Here is a 21,783-nt window from a genome sequence, read left to right as displayed (position 1 = left end):
CCGAGCCAGCCAGCTTTTCCGAGCCAGCCAGCTTTTCAAATCCAGCAAGCTTTTCAAATCCAGCAAGCTTTTCAAATCCAGCAAGCTTTTCAAAGCCAGCAAGCTTTTCAAAGCCAGCAAGCTTTTCAAAGCCAGCAAGCTTTTCCAAGCCAGTCCATCCAGCTTCTCCGAGCCAGCCCATCCAGCTTTTCCGAGCCAGCCAGCTTTTCCAAGCTAGCCCAGCCAGCTTTCCGAGCCAGCCAGCTTCTCCGAGACAGCCAGCTTTTCTGAGACAACCAGCTTTTCCGAGACAGCCAGCTTCCCTTGCTACTTTCCAAGCTAATCAGGACTCAGAAGTTGGCAGCCACCAGATATGAGTACAGCAAAAAAAGCAAAAACAGATAGTGGAAGATCATTCCAAGAGGTCTGGACAGAGTCATTTGGAGTTATTGAACGCAGTGGGAAAGCGTTATGTACTCTGTGTAATGAAAGTGTTGTGTGTCGCACATCAAGTGTCAGACGGCACTTTGACACCAACCACAAAAATGTTGCCCAACTAAGTGAAACTGAACGAAAAGAGTTTCTTGAAGGCAAATTGAGAAAATATAATTCCCAGTCTCTTAGTTTTTGCAACTATCTTTCTCCAAGTAGAACAAATCATCTGACAGCTGCCAGTTTTCAAATGTCCCTGGTCTTAGCAAAACATGGTAAGCCCCTCTCTGATGGGGAAATTATCAAAGCAGCCATGTTGTCTGGGAGTAATTCTCTTTTTCATGATTTGCCAAATAAAGATAAAATTAGTCAACGCATCTCTGAGATGCCACTTAGCAGAAATACTGTTAAAGATCGAGTCCAGCGCATGGCAAGTGATGTTAGTCAGCAGCTCACCACTGACCTACAAAAGGCAGCTTGTTACTCAATGTGCTTGGATGAAAGCACAGATGTAAAAAATCACGCAAGACTAGCAGTAATTTTGCGTTATGCTGCTGGTGACACTATGAGAGAGGAGCTGGTGAAACTGTTATCCTTGCCTGAAAGAACACAAGGGATAGATATCCACAATGCTGTGATGGAGGCTTTTTTGTCACAAGACATAAGACCAGAAAAAGTTGTTTCAATTACTAGTGATGGGGCACCTTCTATGGTGGGTAAATCAGCTGGTTTCATACAGTTCTTTGTTAAAGAAATAAAACATGAAGTCATTCAGTTCCATTGTATTATACATCAAGAAGCTCTCTGTGCCAGGGAAAGTAGCAAAAAATTTGAGGATGTCCTTAAAGATGTCACAAAAATGGTTAATTACATCATAGCTCGTGCTCTAAATTCTCGACAATTTCAAGCACTTCTTGAGGAGGTTCAGGCACAGTATAATTGCTTACTTATGTACAATAATGTCCGGTGGCTGAGCAGAGGACAAGTCCTGGAGAGATTTGTAGCTTGCTTGGAAGAAATTAGGCTGTTTATGAATGAAAAAGGGCAGGAATATCCACAGCTCACTGATATGGCCTGGCTTACCAACCTCATGTTTTTCACAGATTTTACACTACACTTCAATGTACTGAATAAACAACTACAAGGTGTAGCTGTAGGGAAAACAGCAGAAAGAATGTTTTGTGATATTAAAACATTTGAGAGAAAACTTCAGGTTTTTGAAAGAGACATTGAAAGTGGGCAACTGAAATATTTTCCAAATCTAAAAATGCATTTAGAAAATTCTACATTTGTAGACAGTCTCACCAGCCATCAAGAAATCTACAAGGAATTTTCTAGCATTGTACGAGCTGCAAAGGTCAATTTTAGTAACAGATTTTTACAGTTCCGTAAAATGGAGACAACTCTGTGTTTTCTGACATTTCCAGAGAGAGCCAAATTTGAAGATATTGATCTTTCCTGCTTACAATGGTTAGATTTAGGGAATCTTGAAATGGAGCTATTGGAATTTCAAGAAAGCTCTATCTGGAAAAATAAATTCTGTGACCTGCGTGAAACACTTGAGAAGATAGAAGGAATGACAAAGGACAGCCCAGTTAGTTCAGAAAATGAAATCCTTAAAGTGTGGAATTCTCTGCCAAATAATTTTAAGTCAATGAAAGCACTTGGGATTGCTTTACTTACCCTGTTTGGGTCGTCATATTCTTGTGAGCAGCTGTTTTCAGCTTTGAATTATATCAAATCTGACATTAGAAACAGACTAACAGATGACCTGAGTGCAGCATGTGTTGCCCTCAAACTTACAAAGTATGAGCCAAGGGTAGACAAGTTATCAGCATGCATGCAACAGCAAAAATCACATTAATTGTTCAAAAGCATGCCAAATGATTGTAAAGTTCTGTTATTCAGATTATATTGCCCTCGTGGCACTTCACAATAAATAAATGGGTTTTGTGTTGTAGTTTGGGCACTCCGTCTCTGAAAGGTTCGCCATGACTGCTCTATAGGATACTATTTACTCGATTTGCATTCCTCCACTTCCTCCTCCCTGATCCCTATCTTTCTCTTTCCCAGGTCTAATCTGGTTATTGGAGCCATTTGGTCGCTTTTTAGGTCTTGCTGCCATTTTTTTTTTGTATTATTTCTCTCAATTCTTTTCTTTCTAATCTTCTCTTCCTAACTTTTGTTAGCTCCACTCTCTTTTCAGTACATATCTGCTCTTATATCTTGGGCGGCACAGTGGCTCAGTGGTTAGCACTGCAGTCTTGTGGTGGCTCAGTGGTTAGCACTGCAGTCTTGTGGTGGCTCAGTGGTTAGCACTGCAGTCTTGCAGCGCTGGGGTCCTGGGTTCAAATCCCACCAAGGACACCATCTGCAAGGAGTTTGTATGTTCTCCCCGTGTTTGCGTGGGTTTTCTCCGGTTTCCTCCCACACTCCAAAGACCTATAGATAGGGACTCCAGATTGTGAGCCCCAATGGGGACAGTATTACCAATGTTTGTAAAGCGCTGTGGAATTAATAGCGCTATATAAATGAATAAAATTATTATTATATTGTCCCTCTTATTCCTTACTTCAGCTATCTTTATTGTACAGATATTGCCCCACTTCTGTCCTGTTGCTCCTCCTTTCTTGGCCGCACTTCCTGTGCTATTCCTTATACACATTCCATGCCCCACTTCCTGCTGCTCCAGCTTTGTCACTTCCAGTTAGCCCCTTTTACAACCCCTGCCTCATGGTGACAAAGACTGCCGAGCAGCACACACACACTGCCGAGCAGCACACACATACGGACCAGCAGCACACACACACTCCCAAGCAGCCCACACACACTGCCATTCCTCACACACTGCCATTCCTCTGAGGTAAGTGCATGATATTTGGGACATGTGGTTCTCCTCTGTACCCGTCACTTATTGCAGTCTTTATATACTGATGGTCTCTTTCTGTCTTTACTTTGTTTGTTCGATTTCACATTGTAAAAACATTAAATATTATTAATATTAATACATCTAGCTACCGTATCAAACCCATTATAATAGGACTTATTGAGTATATATGCTGACAGACCGGTCTATATTGGAGGCTTACATCATGTGTACAGCAAAATCTCCCTATATGGTCTTGAGCAGCTGCATATATAACATGACACTTCTCAGGAGAGGGGGGGGGGGGGCACTCTTTCTCCGGGGAGTCAATCTGCACGTACACATGTCAGCTGCTGAGCCAAAAACCATCCGCCCACCCGGAGAAACATATGGTGACAGGTCTCCAGCATGACCTAACCCATTCAGGAACCAGGGAAAGATGAATGAAGACTTCTACTGATTTAGTTAAGATATGGACTATTATTGAACTCTTCACGTAAGCTCACGAAGAATACTATTTCTCATTTCTGTAACTGAACTAATGAACTGTTCCATCTTTGTCATTTTTACTCAATATAACATACATTTTTTATTTTTACAATTTTGAAGTCTTATCGGATTTTTAAGCTCATCGCAAATATAAAGAAAAATATATTTAAGGGGTATATTTTTAACACATGCTAGCCTATATATATTTATATATACAATATATAAACCTGCCTGTGTCCATGTGTGTGGAATCCTGCCTCCATATCCATTACTTATTGCAGTCTTTACTTATTGTTTGCTCTATTTCACATGCTAGCTTATATATACTGTGTGCGTGTGTGTGTGCGTGTATGTGTATATATATATATATATATATATATATATATATATATATATATATATATAGATATATATATATAGATATATATATATATAATATAGATGTGTGTGTGTGTGTGTGTGTGTGTATATATATATTATATTTATATATATATATATATACACACACACACACATGTCATAGTTAGAAAAAAATCCAGCAACCAAGTCCATGGAAAAATCTTCATTAAAACTTCATTTTATTCATAAACTTATAAAACAGTCCATGTTATTACAACTGCCCCACTAGAGGACGCGTTTCGAACGGCAGGTGAGCTGGACAAAGTGATTTTGTTGTGTTACACACACACACACAGTATATAATCCTGCCTGTGTCTATGTTTATGGAATCCTGCCTATATATGTGCATCTGTATGCCAGGATATATGCCTGCAGTTACTATCTCCCATAGGATGTATAAACACCAGTCTTTGTGTATCATATGTGATGTATACAGCAGAATATAGTATGGTACTGGGTATATGTAGTATATAATGTAGAGGGGGGGGTGTGTGTGTATATTGTATAATATATATCTAATATATATATATATATATATATATATATATATATATATATATCTATATATATATATATATCTATATATATCTATATACACAGTGCTGGCCAAAAGTATTGGCACCCCTGCAATTCTGTCAGAGAATACTAAGTTTCTTCCTAAAAAATGATTGCAATCACAAATTCTTTGGTATTATTATCTTCATTTAATTTGTCTTCAATGAAGAAAAAAAAATATAGTAAAAAAGCCAAACATAAAAATGGGGTGGACAAAAGTATTGGCACTGTTTGAAAAATCATGTGATGCTTCTCTAATTTGTGTAATAACAGCACCTGTAACTTACCTGTGGCACCTAACAGGTGTTGGCAATAACTAAATCACACTTGCAGCCAGTTGACATGGATTAAAGTTGACTCAACCTCTGTCCTGTGTCCTTGTGTGCACCACATTGAGCATGGAGCAAAGAAAGAAGACCAAAGATCTGTCTGAGGACTTGAGAATCCAAATTGTGAGGAAGCATGAGCAATCTCAAGGCTACAAGCCCATCTCCAAAGACCTGAAAGTTCCTGTGTCTACGGTGCGCAGTGTCATCAAGAAGTGTAAAGCCCATGGCACTGTGGCTAACCTCCCTAGATGTGGAAGGAAAAGAAAAATTGACGAGAGATTTCAACGCAAGATTGTGCGGATGGTGGATAAAGAACCTCGACTAACATCCAAACAAGTTCAAGCTGCCCTGCAGTCCGAGGGTACAACAGTGTCATCCCGTACTATCCGTCGGCGTCTGAATGAAAAGGGACTGTATGGTAGGATACCCAGGAAGACCCCACTTCTTACCCCGAGACATAAAAAAGCCAGGCTGGAGTTTGCCAAAACTTACCTGAGAAAGCCTAAAACATTTTGGAAGAATGTTCTCTGGTCTGATGAGACAAAAGTAGAGCTTTTTGGGAAAAGCCATCAACATAGAGTTTACAGGAAAAAAAAAAAGAGGCATTCAAAGAAAAGAACATGGTCCCTACAGTCAAACATGGCGGAGGTTCCCTGATGTTTTGGGGTTGCTTTGCTGCCTCTGGCACTAGACTGCTTGACCATGTGCATGGCATTATGAAGTCTGAAGACTACCAACAAATTTTGCAGCATAATGTAGGACCCAGTGTGAGAAAGCTGGGTCTCCCTCAAAGGTCATGGGTCTTCCAGCAGGACAATGACCCAAAACACACTTCAAAAAGCACTAGAAAATGGTTTGAGAGAAAGCACTGGAGACTACTAAAGTGGCCAGCAATGAGTCTAGACCTGAATCCCATAGAACACCTGTGGAGAGATCTCAAAATGGCAATTTGGAGAAGGCACCCTTCAAATCTCAGGGACCTGGAGCAGTTTGCCAAAGAAGAATGGTCTTAAATTCCAGCAGAGCATTGTAAGAAACTCACTGATGGTTACCGGAAGCGGTTGTTCGCAGTTATTTTGGCTAAAGGTTGTGCAACCAAGTATTAGGCTGAGGGTGCCAATACTTTTGTCTGGCCCATTTTTGGAGTTTTGTGTGAAATGATCAAAGGTTTGATTTTTGTTTCATTCTCTTTTGTGCTTTTTCATTGCAAGCAAAATAAATAAAGATAATACCAAATAATTTGTTATTGCCTTCTCCAAACTGCCATTTTGAGATCTCTCCACAGGTGTTCTATGGGGTTCAGGTCTGGACTCATTGCTGGCCACTTTAGTAGTCTCCAGTGCTTTCTCTCAAACCATTTTCTACTGCTTTTTGAATCGTGTTTTGGGTCATTGTCCTGCTGGAAGACCCATGACCTCTGAAGGAGACCCAGATTTCTCACACTGGGCCCTACATTATGCTGCAAAATTTGTTGGTAGTCTTCAGACTTCATAATGCTATGCACACGGTCAAGCAGTCCAGTGCCAGAGGCACCAAAGCAACCCCAAAACATCAGGGAACCTCCGCCATGTTTGACTGTAGGGACCGTGTTCTTTTCTTTCAATGCCTCTTTTTTTTTTACCTGTAAACTCTATGTTGATGGCTTTTCCCATAAAGCTCTACTTTTGTCTCATCTGACCAGAGAACATTCTTCCAAAACGTTTTAGGCTTTCTCAGGTAAGTTTTGGCAAACTCCAGCCAAAACTTACTTGGCTTTTTTATGTCTCTGGGTAAGAAGTGGGGCCTTCCTGGGTATCCTACCATACAGTCCCTTTTCATTCAGACACCGACGGATAGTACGGGTTGACACTGTTGTACCCTCGGACTGCAGGGCAGCTTGAACTTGTTTGGATGTTAGTCAAGGTTCTTTATCCACCATCTGCACAATCTTGCGTTGAAATCTCTCGTCAATTTTTCTTTTCCTTCCACATCTAGGGAGGTTAGCCACAGTGCCATGGGCTTTACACTTCTTGATGACACTGCGCACCGTAGACACAGGAACTTTCAGGTCTTTGGAGATTGACTTGTAGCCTCGAGATTGCTCATGCTTCCTCACAATTTGGAGTCTCAAGTCCTCAGACAGTTCCTTGGTCTTCTTTCTTTTCTCCATGCTCAATGTGGTGCACACAAGGACACAGGACAGAGGCTGAGTCAACTTCAATCCATGTCAACTGGCTGCAAGTGTGATTTAGTTATTGCCAACACCTGTTAGGTGCCACAGGTAAGTTACATGTACTGTTAATTACACAAATTAGAGAAGCATCACATGATTTTTCAAACAGTGCCAATACTTTTGTCCACCCCCTTTTTTATGTTTAGTGTGGAATTATATCCAATTTGGCTTTTTGACATTTTTTTTTCCCATTGAAGACAAATTAAATTAAGATAATAATACCAAAGAATTTGTGATTGCAATCATTTTCAAGAAGAAACTGAGTATTCTCTGACAGAATTGCAGGGGTGCCAATACTTTTGGCCAGCACTGTATATACACAGCTCCACAGTATATAGTTTTGAGCTGTGTATATAATGGCTTGCAGCATATATTTTGGAGCTGAGCATACGTGTCCGGTCTTAGGTCCCCTTCACACGTCCGTGATTCTGGTACGTTTGTGCTTTTTTTTAAACGTACTAGACTCACTGACATACGCAGACCCATTATAATCAATGGGTCTGCTCACAGTGATTTTTCACTGAACTTGTCTCCGTGCAGCGTACACCTGTGGCCGTGATTCTGCACGGAGAGACAAGTCAGTTTTTTACTGGTATCACTGATGACCCACGGACCACACTATGGTGTGATCCGTGTGTGATCTGTGAAACACGTGCCAGAAAATCACTGACACATTAAATATTATCAACTTACCTTGCCTGCAATTCGCTCTGCCTGCTCCGCTCTCGGCAGCTCCTGCGTGGCTCATGAATATTCATGAGAGCAGGAACAGCCGACCAGGAAGTAACTGCAGAGAGTGGTGGGCGGACGCTGCAGAGCAGGAGCCTTCAGCACCATGGACAGCAGGAACGAAGGCAGGTGAGTAATGTCCATATGCAATCACGGATTGCACATGGACAACCCACGTGTGCCGTAAATCACAGAACACGGAGGGACATGTGCGTGTTTTACACGTCAGTGAAGAACATCAGTGTTTTTCACTGACGTGTGAAACGGGCCTTAAACATGGTGCAACTATGAATATCTGCATGGAGATTATATAATTTATATTACACATACTAGCTGTACTACCCGGCATTGCACAGGATAGTAACTGTCTCTCTGGCGCTCTCTGTCTCTCAAAGTCTCCGTCTGTCTACAGAAAATCAAAAGCCACAGGAAAAATAGTTGCATATTGATTATTTGCATATAAATCTAAGAGTCTAATGCAGCATTGACAGCAGCTTATTGACTATCTACCGCCCCGTGCTCGGCGGCAGCCGAGCCGCTCAGATCCGGGGTCGCTGGTGGGTGGCTCGAGCGTCTCCGGACCCGGGCGCCCTGTGGCCACTTCGACCCAAAAGGGAGGGCTGGCGCTTTAGGGGAACGTAGGTGTACGGCCGGAGCCGTGTTTGTAAGTTCGTGACGCCACCCATGGGTTGTGGTGAAGGTGGACCGGCCGCACGTCGCCCTGAACTGCCCCGCTCCCCCCAACGGGTCTCGGGGCCACCACTCCTACTCACGGAGGGGTTAACAACTTGCTGCACAACATCTCCCCCGGGTGCCCCGTAAAACAGCAGCGGTGGTGTCCACCTTCACCACAAAACGTGGGTGGCGTTACGAACTTATAAACACTGCTCCAGCTGTAAACCTAGGTCCCCTAAAGCGCCAGCCCTCCCTTTCGGGTCGAAGTGACCACTGGGCTCCCGGGTCCGGAGACGCTCGAGCCACCCACCAGTGAGCCCGGATCTGCACGGGGCGGTACAGTACAATTGGAGGGCTTTTTAAAACTGAATACTGGAGGGAGCAGGCTAGGTATCATTCAGCCTTGCTCCCCAGCAAACAATGGATGACGAACAGCAATCACCGCAGCGGTGTCCACAGTGGCAGTTGCAGCAACAAATGAAGCTACAAACTTCACCATCTCGAGAAAAAACTTCAAGGCCACGATCTGCCTCACCTAAAATGAAGACGACGTTCCATAAAGGTCGAGACAGTCGTGCAACTAACCCAGGGGTGGGATTCAAATTTTTAACAACAGGTTCTCTGTAAACCCCGCCCATTTGAAAACCACACCAATTCTGTAACCAAACCCATTTTGTTAGCCACACCCATTTTCACGCACTTTCCTCAACCAAAATATACAAGTAATTTAAAGTATAATCTCTTTCCCCTTCTTCCGCTCCTATGCTTTCACTCTCCTGTCCAGCACCAATTGTTCCAGTCACTGTCAGTCATATTGTATTAAACGGTTTTTCTAAAATTTTTAAAAATGATTACTAAAGTATTCCTGCTAAAATTGGAACGGACGAAATTCCCCATACAGATCTCATGCCATGTGGCTGCTTTCCCCCTGCAGATCCCATCCCATTATGACCTCTTTTCCCCTGCAGATCCCATCCCATCATGGTCTCTTTTCTCCTGCAGATCCCATCCCATCATGGACTCTTTCCCCCATCAGATCCCATCCTATCATGGCCTCTTTCCCCAGCAGATCTCATCCCATATGCTCCTTCTCCCCTGCAGATCTTGTCCCATATGGCTCCTTTTCCCATATAGCTCCCACCTATGCGGCATCCTCTCCCTATATAGCTCCCATCTTTTGCGACCTCCTCTCCCCATATAGCTCCCATCTTATATTGTCTCCTTTCCCCACATAGCTCCAATCTTATGTGGCCCCTCTCCCCATATAGCTCCCGTCTTATGCGACCCCTCTCCCCATACTTAGCTCCCGTCTTATGCGACCCCTCTCCCCATATTTAGCTCCCGTCTTATGCGACCCCTCTCCCCATATTTAGCTCCCGTCTTTTTGCGGCCCCTCTCCCCATATTTAGCTCCCGTCTTATGCGACCCCTCTCCCCATATTTAGCTTCCGTCTTATGCAGCCCCTCTCCCCATATTTAGCTCCCGTCTTATGCGGCCCCTCTCCCCATATTTAGCTCCCATCTTATGCGGCCCCTCTCCCCATATTTAGCTCCCATCTTATGTGGCTCCTCTCCCTGCATCTTCGGCTCACTGAGCGCTTACCTGCTCCAGGCACTGGCAGCTCCTCCTGTGTCTTCCATCCTCCGCGGCACTCAGCAGGCACACTGACGCTGACAAATGGCAGTGGAGGAGCAACCGCCCCATGCTGCCTTGACCTCTCTGCAGCGTCAGCGCCGGGTCAGGGAGTCGACAGGCTTCACTGAACACGGAAGTGCTGCGCGGAGGTACGGGCATTCATTTGTGTTAGAGTCTTAAAGACACCAACACAAATGAATACAGGGAACCAGATCGCCGCAGCCGTTTCAAGGAACCGGCTGCTATTTTAACAACCGGTTCTCCTGAACTGGACAGAACCGGCTGAATCCCACTACCCCAAGTAGTCGATGCTCAGGGAAGAGTGATGAAGGGGCCGGTCAGCATAAAGTGACGTCTGGTAAATCCAGGGAGCCCTCCAGAGGAGAATCATCAGCTGATGTGAATATTCCAACTTGTAGTCTGGTACGGCCTTTATTCTGCTTCTGAAGGGTGAGTCATCTCTCTGAAAGTTCACATAAAGAGCCCCCCTGTTTTTCTGTTTTTATTTCAGGCTCCTGATAGACCTAGAAAGTGCAGTTCTAAGTCCAAGCACAGGGAATGTGCTCTATGCAACAAAGAGTTGTGTGCCCGTTATTGTCTCCATGTAGAAAACACAGGAAAATTAGTCAAATCAGTATTATCAACTATGGGTATCCAGGAAGAGAAGGTTGAGAAGACAATGCAGGACCGCATGTCTAGCGGGCTAGATTGGAAAAAGCGCCGTACGTTCCCAGTGGGGGATAAGATTGTCTCTCATTTCCAGGGAATGGAAGAAATACTTTTCTCCCAAGGCAGGCATCCGCTGACGCCTGGGTGTGCACCTGGTAAAACCTGGCAAAGGTATGTAGGCTGGACCACGTGACGGCTCTGCAGACTTGTTCGGCCGACGCCTGATGTCTGATTGCCCAAGACGCCCCTACTGCATGGGTGGAATGTGTCTTTACTCCCCTCAGAGGAGACATGTTCCTAATCCTGTAGGCTTCCGATATGGCCGACCTGATCCATCTTGCAATCGTGGCCTTGGACGCCGGCATGCCCCTCTTGGGACCAGTAGGCAGGACGAACAGACTGTCTGACTTGCGGAAAGGAGCAGTTCATGAGATGTAAATTCTGAGAGCTCCCACTAGGTCTAGTGTATGCAAAGACCTTTCCAGGCTGTGTGCGGGGGCCGGACAGAAAGATGGAAGTACGATCTCCTCGTTCAAATGAAAAGGAGATACTACCTTTGGCAGAAATGATGGCGTCGGGCGCAGGACAACAGGAGTACTTGGGAATCATAAATAAATTATGTTAGGGCATACGAAATGTCAAGACAAAATAATGAAAGAAATCACTTTGTTGTAATGTGGTACACTTACCGGACCCTGGTCCAGTGACGCCTGCTTCTACCACTAGATGCCGCTGTACTGACTCTGAGGGCAGCACTGGTGATAGAGGAGGTGGTGATGTTGGCAGCGATTGGTGGCTCAGTGCCCACATGAGATTCTAGTAAAAGCGTCCATCTAAAACATTCCACGAGAGTTTTCTTTCTGTCTGTGACTTACATTTATTATTTTGGATTTTTATAGCAAAACGGGGATCACCGCCGCGCTAGACACCAATGACATTTAGTAGTTATTGTTCCAAGTCATTTATTCAAAGAGCATATACAGGTCTACGCGTTTCAGGGGTCTCTGCCCCTTCCTCAGGACAGTATATTAATGACACAGAAGATCTGACATTCAAAAATGCCCTTTGAATAAATGACTTGTAACAATAACTACTAAGTGTCATTTGTGACAAGCGCGGCGGTGATCCCCGTTTTCCTATGAAGATCCATTTCCACTATTGCGAGTCCGCAGCTGTCTCCACCAGCGATTATGAGTCATTAGGTGTTGTGACTTTCACAACATCTATAGGTGAGTGCACTTTGTAATTTTTCATAATTGTTTTTATTGGTTAAGACCCTATGCGCCTGTCTCTCCTCCACAGTCTTTGAAATCCCACATTTATTATTTTCACAGTTTTGAAATCCAGGCAAATATCCGAGGAAGAGTCATCTTGAAGGCATAATGGAGAAAGGAGAAAGCGATGTGTGGGGAGATAAGCGGTGCAAAGAGGAGGATCCTACAGGTAATCGCCATGGCGAGGAGTAATGACTTGTGATGGGCAGACCCGGGATTGGCAGATGCAACCAGGTCTATAGGGACCTGAATCAGGCGCTTTAAAATAGTGTAGAACTTTAAAGAATATGTGACCCACCCCTAAAGTATAAAGCCAAAATTGTTAATTAGGGGAAACCCAAAAGTTACCACAGGACCACAATATAAATGCAAAAGTGAAAAAATATTTTATTGAAATAATTTACAAAGGAAGGTGAAGCAGTAAAACAAGGAAGAGTGGCTAAGATGGAAAATGCCACACAAGGGGAACAGAGTAAAATACACTCCAACCAACCTCCGTAGTGACACCCAGTAAAGGGTTAATTACATATAGTAGTGCAAATTACAGCAGCATATAAATAACCAGAAAAATTGAAAACTGGTCAGCGACTCACAGGTTAAACTGTTTGATTGTTACAAGTGAAAAGGTTTTGGTACCATGATAGCCAGTTGAAAAATTATTGAATGTTCTCAGTGAGAGGAACAAAATTATAATCTTGTGATACCTTTTAATGGCTAACTAAAATAAAATAAAGTGATGTTACAAAGCAAGCTTTCGAGACATCTCAGGTCCTTTCATCAGGTATGGTATGACAAAATATCTGAAGAAACAAATATATGCACAAACAGAGCAGAGGGATGGCATAATAAAAGACATTTTAAATAAACACTGAGCTTAGAAAGTGAATCCTTAAATCCTCAACACTTAAATAGTGTTGTGAGAGTTTTATTGTCCCAATATCCATGTAGGATCAGAGGTCTGGTGAGTCTCTGGAATAGATTCCTCATATTTTGTAATGGGCCATAAATCCTCCTGACAGGTTGAGTCCTGTGTCCACAGAGTTAAACAGTTAAACATTTTAATGAATTTGTATTCCCAGACCCTGCAATAGCTCTGTGATCTGAAGTTGCCTTTTAATATGACAACTTTCAAATGTTTTATGTTGTGTCCTGAAGCACAGAAATGTTTGGCCATAGGTAAATGGATTTTTTTTTTGTCTGTAATTGTGTGGCGGTAAGATCTCATCCTTGCTCTCAGTCTCTATCCTGTTTCTCCAACATAGAGGCCCCCAATAGGACATATAGTGCACAGGATTAAGTACACCACGTTGGAAGAGGAACATGTGAATGTCCCAGGAATTTTATAGTCCTTCTGTGTGTTAGGGATCTGTATCCGGTCTTTGGTCTCTACATGAGTGCTGGTTTTGCAGCTCTTTACATTGCAAGGATAAGTTCCTCTTGGTGTCTCTGAGGGCATAGAGCTTCGGATCATGATGCTCCCTAAATTAGGAGGTTGCCTGTAGAACAGCAATGGAGGATCTTTGAATATTGTTTTAACCGGTTATCCTTGTGTAGAATGTGGTGAAGTTTCTTGGCTGTTCTCAGTACCTCAAGCTGTGGGTTGTAGGTCACCACTCGACTATTTTCCTCTTTTTGTTTGTATTGAAACAGTTCACTTCTAGGGGTCCTTGTTGCTCTAATGATTTGATCATCTATGGAGGTGGGGTGGTAGCCTTGGTTTAGAAATGTCTTTTTAAGATGGGTTAAGAGTTCATCCCTGTCTGCAATGCTGGAACAGATACGACTATATCTGAGGGCCTGGCTGTAGACAATGGAGTTTTTAATGTGTTTGGGGTGAAAGCTGTTCAATCTGAGTTATGTGGGACGGTCAATAGGTTTCCGATACACCGATGTCTGGATTGAACCATTTTGAATTTTTATGGTTGTATCCAGGAAGTTGATTTCTGTTTTTGAGTGGTCCAATGTCAAGTTTATGGTTGGATGAAATGCATTCAATTTTTCATGGAATTTTAGAAGCTCTTGTTCAGATTCAGTCCAGATTATTAAGATGTCATCGATGAAACGGAAATAGGCCAATGGTTTGAGGTTGCAGGATGCTAAAAAGTCATTTTCCAGTTTAGCCATGAAAAGGTTGGCATACTGTGATACTGTGGTGCCATTTTGCTTCCCATAGCAGTTCCTGTGCGTTGTAAGTATAGCTCCTTGCCAAAAGAGAAAAAGTTGTGTCTGAGGATGAATTTGGTGAGTCTTAATACAGACTCAGGAGGGATCCCATTAGCTACAAGAAACATTTGGCAGGTGGTTAGTCCATCTTCATGTGGGATGTTAGAGTATATGGATTCCACATCCATGGTAGCTAAGATGGTACTCTCGGGTAGGGGGCCTATTGTAGATAGCTTTTTCAAAAGGTCAGTGGTGTCCTGTATATAGCTGGTTGTGTTTCTCAACAGTGGCTTAAGGACATTTTCTACCCACCCAGAGAGTTTTTCAGTGAGCGTTCCCACCCCTGAGATGATTGGGTTACCTGGTTTATGAATCTTGGGTAGCATTTAGAAAACTCCCATCCTTGGATGCTCAGGTATTAGGTCCAGGAGGTTTGTGAAATCTGTGCCCAGACATCTGATGACTCTTTTCAACTCCCTCATATTTTGGGGTTGGGTCATCATCCAGTCTGGTGTAGTACTGTATATCCGTCAGTTGTCTGTTTGCTTCTTTAATGTAGTCCATTGTATTCAGGAGAACTACGGCACCCTCTTTATCTGCTGGCCTAATGGTGATCTCCTTGTTTTTCTTCAGGCTGTGAATTGCCCTTCTCTCCTGCACACTGATATTAGATGTTTCTTCTGCTTTTTTGTCCAATATTGTTGAGTGTACCGAATATTTAAATGAGTCAATATGCTGGTCCAAAATGGTGTTGCGGCCAGGAGGAGGTGTCCAGTCAGGTTTTCTTGTTCTTTATTTTGATTTGTTTTTGGCTGTTTAGAAGCTTCAAGCTTTCTTTAGCATCAAAGAATTCCTTCAGTCTCAGTCTCCTAAAGTATTGTTCCATGTCTGTTATGATACGATGTTCAACAACTACCATAAGCAGTTTACCCGAGCCGTATCGCCCTAATGCTGACTGCAGTCCTGAACCTGACGCCAACTAGAAGTAGCTGAGCAACACGCCTAACGCTCCCTATGTACCTCAAACCCAGCCGGAGAAACCTAAAGGCAGAAAGTGGAAAAGCTATCTTGCCTTAGAGCAAATTTTCCCCAAGAGATAGGAGGACCACCACATATAATAACGGTTAGCAAGATGAAAGGACGCACACAGTCAGAACTAGATTGAACAAAGTGAGGCCATATGCTAATTTCTAGGATACAAAAAGGACAGGATAGTAAACTCTACAGTCCGCATAAAAATCCTAATATCCTACACTGAGTATGCAAAAAGGTGTGAGTAACCTAGTACTCATATATACGTACTCCGTACAATGCTCGGGTAACCCTGCAGAAAAAATGACTAACAAAACCCTGCAACTAAGATCTCCAACATGGATTACCAGGGAGAAAATTCCCCCTTTTTGAAGGTAAAAACAATTCTAGGTAAACACAAATACCTTCAGAAATAATATGCAAACGCACGAATCACATAGCATACAAAATGTATGAAACAAAACTTATGGACTTAGCTTCAGGCCAGAGTAGTTCTGCTCTCCTGCCTTCCACTATCAGATGACTGGCAACAGCATGAGGTCCAAACACCCCTATATCCAAATCAAGCCAGCACTGAAAATCAGCTGTGCAACCATCCAGTCACAGACCTCAAAGCACCAACACCGGCGACCACCGGGGGGAGCCCAAGAGCGGAACCCATCCAGACAGCATTTACAACACATGTCACTACAAAGCTCTGTTTTGTCTAGAGATTTTGTAGGACAAAATGTGAGACCTCTGGAAAGCACACTGAGTTCTAGATTAGTGGGTTTGTGGGATGACAAATTAATAACACAGCTGACGGTACCTGTGTCCCTCTGGCAGTTTTGCTCCATGCTGCTGTGTTTAGGAGGAACTTGGCTGGTGCTTGAGAAAAATCCTGCTTTCAGCCAAAGTCTGTAGAGTTTCTATTTCTTGTTGGCTATTAGGTATGACTGCAGTGCTGTATAAAAATTCGGCAGCCAGCTATATACATGACACCACTGACCTTTTGAAAAAGCTATCTACAATAGGTCCCCTACCCGAGAGTACCATCTTAGCTACCATGGATGTGGAATCCTGATACTCTAACATCCCACATGAAGATGGACTAACCGCCTGCCAAATGTTTCTTGTAGCTAATGGGATCCCTCCTGAGTCTGTATTAAGACTCACCAAATTCATCCTCAGACACAACGTTTTCTCTTTTGGCGAGGAGCTATACTTACAACGCACAGGAACTGCTATGGGAAGCAAAATGGCACCACAGTATCACAGTATGCCAACCTTTTCATGGCTAAACTGGAAAATTACTTTTTGCATCCTGCAACCTCAAATCATTGGCCTATTTCCGTTTCCATCAATGACATCTTAATAATCTGGACCGAGTCTGAACAAAAGCTTCTAAAATTCCATGAAAAATTCAATGCATTTCATCCAACCACAAACTTGACATTGGAACACTCAAAAACAGAAATCAACTTCCTGGATACAACCATAAAAATTCAAAATGGTTCAATCCAGACATCGGTGTATCGGAAACCTATTGACCGTCCCACATAACTCAGATAGAACAGCTTTCACCCCAAACACATTAAAAAGTCCATTGTCTACAGCCAGGCCCTCAGATATGGTTGTATCTGTTCCAGCATTGCAGACAGGGATGAACTCTTAACCCATCTTAAAAAGACATTTCTAAACCAAGGCTACCACCCCACCTCCATAGATGATCAGATCATTAGAGCAACAAGGACCACTAGAAGTGAACTGCTTCAATACAAACAAAAAGAGGAAAATAGTCGAGTTTCTCTGGTGGTAACCTACAACCCACAGGTTGAGGTACTGAGTAGAACGGCCAAGAAACTTCACCACATTCTACACAAGGATAACCGGTTAAAAACAATATTCAAAGATCCATCATTGCTGTTCTACAGGCAACCTCCTAATTTAAGGAGCATCATGATCCGAAGCTCTATGCCCTCAGACACACCAAGAGGAACTTATCCTTGCAATGTAAAGAGCTGAAAAACCTGCACTCATGTAGAGATCAAAGACCGGATGCAGATCTCTAACACACAGAAGGACTATAAAATTCCTGGGACATTCACATGATCCTCTTTCAACCTGGTGTACCTAATCCTGTGCACTATATGTCCTATTGGGGGCCCCTATGTTGGAGAAACAGGACAGAGACTGAGAGCAAGGATGAGATCTCACCGCCACACAATTACAGCCAAAAAAATCCATTTACCTGTGGCCAAACATTTCTGTGCTTCAGGACACAACATAAACCATCTGAAGTTGTCTTTTAATATGACAACTTTCATATCACAGAGCCATCACAGGGTCTGGGAATACAAATTCATTAAAATGTTTAACTCTGTGGACACAGGACTTAACCTGTCAGGAGGATTTATGGCCCATTACAAAATCTGAGTAATCTATTCCTGAGACTCACCAGACCTCTGATCCTACATGGATATTGGGACAATAAAACTCTCACAACACTAATCAAAGCTAATTAAGGATTCACTTTCTAAGCTCAGTGTTTATTTAAAATGTCTTTTATTATGCCATCCCTCTGCTCTGTTTGTGCATATATTTGTGTTTCTTCAGATATTTTGTCATACCAAGCCTGATGAAGGGACCTGAGATGTCTCGAAAGCTTGCTTTGTAACATCACTTTATTTTATTTTAGTTAGCCATTAAAAGGTATCACAAGATTATAATTTTGTTCCTCTCACTGACAACATTCAATACTGTTTGATTGCACACACTATAGACATTCCACATAGCTATTCACTCATTAAGTGTGTACAGCAGCAGTTAAGCTGGTTAGTAACTGCTGTGATGCTGCGTACGCCTCATAAGCAGACACTAACACAAACAGACCCCCATAAAACAACACTATTTCAGTGCCAGTCAGCATGCAAAAATAAGGGGGATATATACATATATTCATATATATTACAGTACAGACCAAAAGTTTGGACACACCTCATTCAAAGAGTTTTCTTTATTTTCAGGACTCTGAAAATTGTAGATTCACATTGAAGGCATCAAAACTATGAATTAAAAAGTGTGAAACAACTGAAAATATGTCTTATATTCTAGGTTCTTCAAAGTAGCCACCTTTTTGTTTTCATTACTACTTTGCACACTCTTGGCATTCTCTTGATGAGCTTCAAGAGGTAGTCACCGGAAATGGTTTTCCAATAGTCTTGAAGGAGTTCCCAGAGATGCTTAGCACTTGTTGGCCCTTTTGCCTTCACTCTGCGGTCCAGCTCACCCCAAACCATATTGATTGGGATCAGGTCTGGTGACTGTGGAGGCCAGGTCATCTGGCGTAGCACCCCATCACTCTCCTTCTTGGTCAAATAGCCCTTACACAGCCTGGAGGTGTGTTTGGGGTCATTGTTCTGTTGAAAAATAAATGATAGTCCAACTAAACGCAAACCGGATGGAATAGCACGCCGCTGCAAGATGCTGTGGTAGCCATGCTGGTTCTGTATGCCTTCAATTTTGAATAAATTCCCAACAGTGTCACCAGCAAAGCACCCCCCACACCATCACACCTCCTCCTCCATGCTTCACGGTGGGATCCAGCCATGTAGAGTCCATCCGTTCACCTTTTCTACAAAGACACGGTGGTTGGATCCAAAGATCTCAAATTTGGACTCATCAGACCAAAGCACAGATTTCCACTGGTCTAATGTCCATTCCTTGTGTTCTTTAGCCCAAACAAGTCTATTCTGCTTGTTTCCTGTCCTTAGCAGTGGTTTCCTAGCAGCTATTTTACCATGAAGGCCTGCTGCACAAAGTCTCCTCTTAACAGTTGTTTTAGAGATGAGAAGGTGTGTCCAAACTTTTGATCTGTACTGTGTGTAATATATATAATTTATTTATAAATATACAGACCATTAAAACCCACATTACCTTGAGTCATGCTGTTAGCACACAAAGACTTGGGGCACAGGGAGGCCGGACGCACCTCGACGTATTTTTCACCTGAACGGCTTTGTCAGGAGGCGTGGCTATATGGGGAGGGAAGGGTTTTAATACCCCTTTTCACAAAGTCCCAAATAGAACAAATCAACACGCTCAGCGCCATGTTGTCCTGCTCCCCCACATAATGCGCCTGTGGCCCACCGAGGATGATGGGAAGGAGGACATATGTCATCCCCCCCATCACCACGGCAACGCTCAACTACCACAGTGCGAGGTAGTCCGGGACAGCACATGCGTATGTGTCCATGGGAATGTATAGAGGAAAGAGTAGAGCAGGTCAAGTGCGTCCAGTGTCACGCCATCCTGCCCTCCCCTTCCGCACGATGCGGCGGCAGCCCACCGAGGAAAAAGGGGGAGTGATATGATACGATGTTCAACAACTACCATGTAGCTGTTTACCCGAGCCGTAGGGCCCTAATGCTGACTTCAGCCCTGAACCTAACAACAACTAGAAGCAGCCGGGCAGTACGCCTAACGCTCCCTATGTACCTAAAACTCAGCTGGAGAACTACATAAACCTAAAAGCAGAAAGTGGAAAAGCTATCTTGACTCAGAGCAGATTTTCCCAAAGGAGATTGGAAGACCACCACATATAATAACGGTTAGCAAGATGAAAGGGCGCACACAGTCAGAGCTAGATTGAGCAAAGTGAGGCCATATGCTAATTTCTAGGATACAAAAAGACAGGATAGTGAACTCTGGAGTCCGCATAAAAATCCTAATATCCTACATGGAGTATGCAAAAAGGTGTGAGTAACCTAGTACTCACATGTACGTACTCCGTACAATGCTCGGTAACACTGCAGAAAAAATGACTAACAAGAAACCCTGTAACTAAGATCTCCAACATGGATTACCAGGGAGAAAATTCCCCCTTTCTGAAGGTACAAACAATTCTAGGTAAACACAAATACCTTCAGAAATAATATGCAAACGCACGAATCACAAAGCATACAAAATGTATGAAACAAAACTATAGACTTATCTTAGTGGAAGGCAGGAGAGCAGAACCACTCTGGCCTGAAGCTATCAGACGACTGGCAACAGCATGAGGTCCAAACACCCCTATATCCAAATCAAGCCAGCACTAAAAATCAGGTGTGCAACAATCCAGTCACAGACCTCAATGCACCAACACCGGCGACCACCGGGGGGAGCCCAAGAGCGGAACCCATCCAGACAGCATTCACAACATTTCTCATTTTACTCGGCTGTACATGACTGCTACTCCAGGTTAGACCTCTTTTTCCTTAAACATGGGGATCTACATTCTCTGGTGGCTTCCTCAATCGAGTGCATATCATTCTCTGATCACGCCCTGATCACAATAACTCTATCCCTCGGTTGCCCCATTGGGAGGCAGAGTCAGTGGACCCTGAACACTTCGCTACTCGACGAACCAGTGACAATGCAGGAAATAAGGGAGGCCTTGAGGGAATATTTCAGCTGTAGTGGGGGGGGGTGAGGTGTCCCCGGGCATAGTCTGGGAGGCGCACAAATGTGTTGTGAGGGGACTGTTCATCAAACATGGGGCTCGTCTGAAGAGAGAACGGGAAGCTAAGGTTACATCTATTCTGGCAGACATTAGAGAGCTGGAGGCAATACACAAGGGGTCTCTGGGAGGGGACGTGGGGGCCACTTTGGTCAAGAAGAGGGAGGAGCTGCGGTCCCTGCTATATTATAAGGCTAGGGGAACATTGGCTAAGTGTAGACGGCATTTCTACAAATTTGGCAATAAGAGTGGCAGGACCCTGGCTAGAGCTCTGAGGACACAGAGAGCGAGAGGATACGTCTCTAAGGTGCACACCTCGGGAGACAGGTGGGCTACTTTGCCGAAAGACATTGCCTACGCTTTTAAAGATTTCTATTCCACCCTCTATGCAATTGATGAGGGGCGGTCTGAGAGGGCCAGGACGGAATTGCGTAGCCGTATACGGAGGTACATCGCGGACTCCGGCTTGGGACATCTCAAGCCGGAGGCTGTGGCCGACCTGGAAAGGCCCATATCGAAGGAGGAATACTGGTCCGCAATTAAAAAATCCCCCACAGGTAAGGCCCCTGGCCCGGATGGTTTCCCTCTGCTCTATTACAAAAAACTGGATTCCATTTTGACTTCCCCATTTCTCTCAGCATTCAACCGTGTTCCACATTCTGTAGCTGCCCCCTTGCCAAGGGATACCCTAGCTGCTAATATAGTAGTCATCCCTAAAGAGGGCAAAGACCCTACTTCGTGCTCTAGTTACCGACCCATTTCCCTCCTCAACACAGATTTGAAGCTCTTCACTAGGATTCTTTCGGATAGGCTATCTCCATTGCTGGGGGAGATTGTTCACCCGGACCAGGCTGGGTTCATGACGG

At 43.7% G+C, this 21,783-nt stretch overlaps 2 protein-coding genes across 2 annotated transcripts in view; both read left to right on the top strand.

The window, feature by feature from the left end:
- Positions 1–352: 352 nt before the first annotated feature.
- On the top strand, positions 353–2,275 carry LOC142263433 (general transcription factor II-I repeat domain-containing protein 2-like). Its single transcript, XM_075332213.1, has one exon. It carries the CDS (start codon positions 353–355, stop codon positions 2,273–2,275), a length of 1,923 nt encoding a protein of 640 aa, XP_075188328.1.
- Positions 2,276–3,131: 856 nt separating this feature from the next.
- The window catches only part of LOC142263434 (uncharacterized), a 151,970-nt gene continuing 133,318 nt past the window's right edge, over positions 3,132–21,783 (top strand). The window contains exons 1-2 of the mRNA XM_075332215.1: positions 3,132–3,274; positions 12,304–12,412. Coding sequence (XP_075188330.1) covers positions 12,352–12,412 — 61 coding nt within the window. The 5' untranslated portion in view covers positions 3,132–3,274; positions 12,304–12,351. The remainder of the gene's footprint in view (positions 3,275–12,303; positions 12,413–21,783) is intronic.

Source organism: Anomaloglossus baeobatrachus, unplaced genomic scaffold, assembly GCF_048569485.1.
Source record: "Anomaloglossus baeobatrachus isolate aAnoBae1 unplaced genomic scaffold, aAnoBae1.hap1 Scaffold_2577, whole genome shotgun sequence".
NCBI lineage: Eukaryota > Metazoa > Chordata > Amphibia > Anura > Aromobatidae > Anomaloglossus > Anomaloglossus baeobatrachus.
The sequence above is the reverse complement of the archived record's forward strand: the minus strand, read 5'-3'. Positions and strand labels throughout refer to the sequence as shown.

Excerpts from the sequence above, each read along its gene's own strand:
- LOC142263433 (XM_075332213.1), top strand. The coding sequence starts at position 353 with ATGAGTACAGCAAAAAAAGCAAAAACAGATAGTGGAAGATCATTCCAA.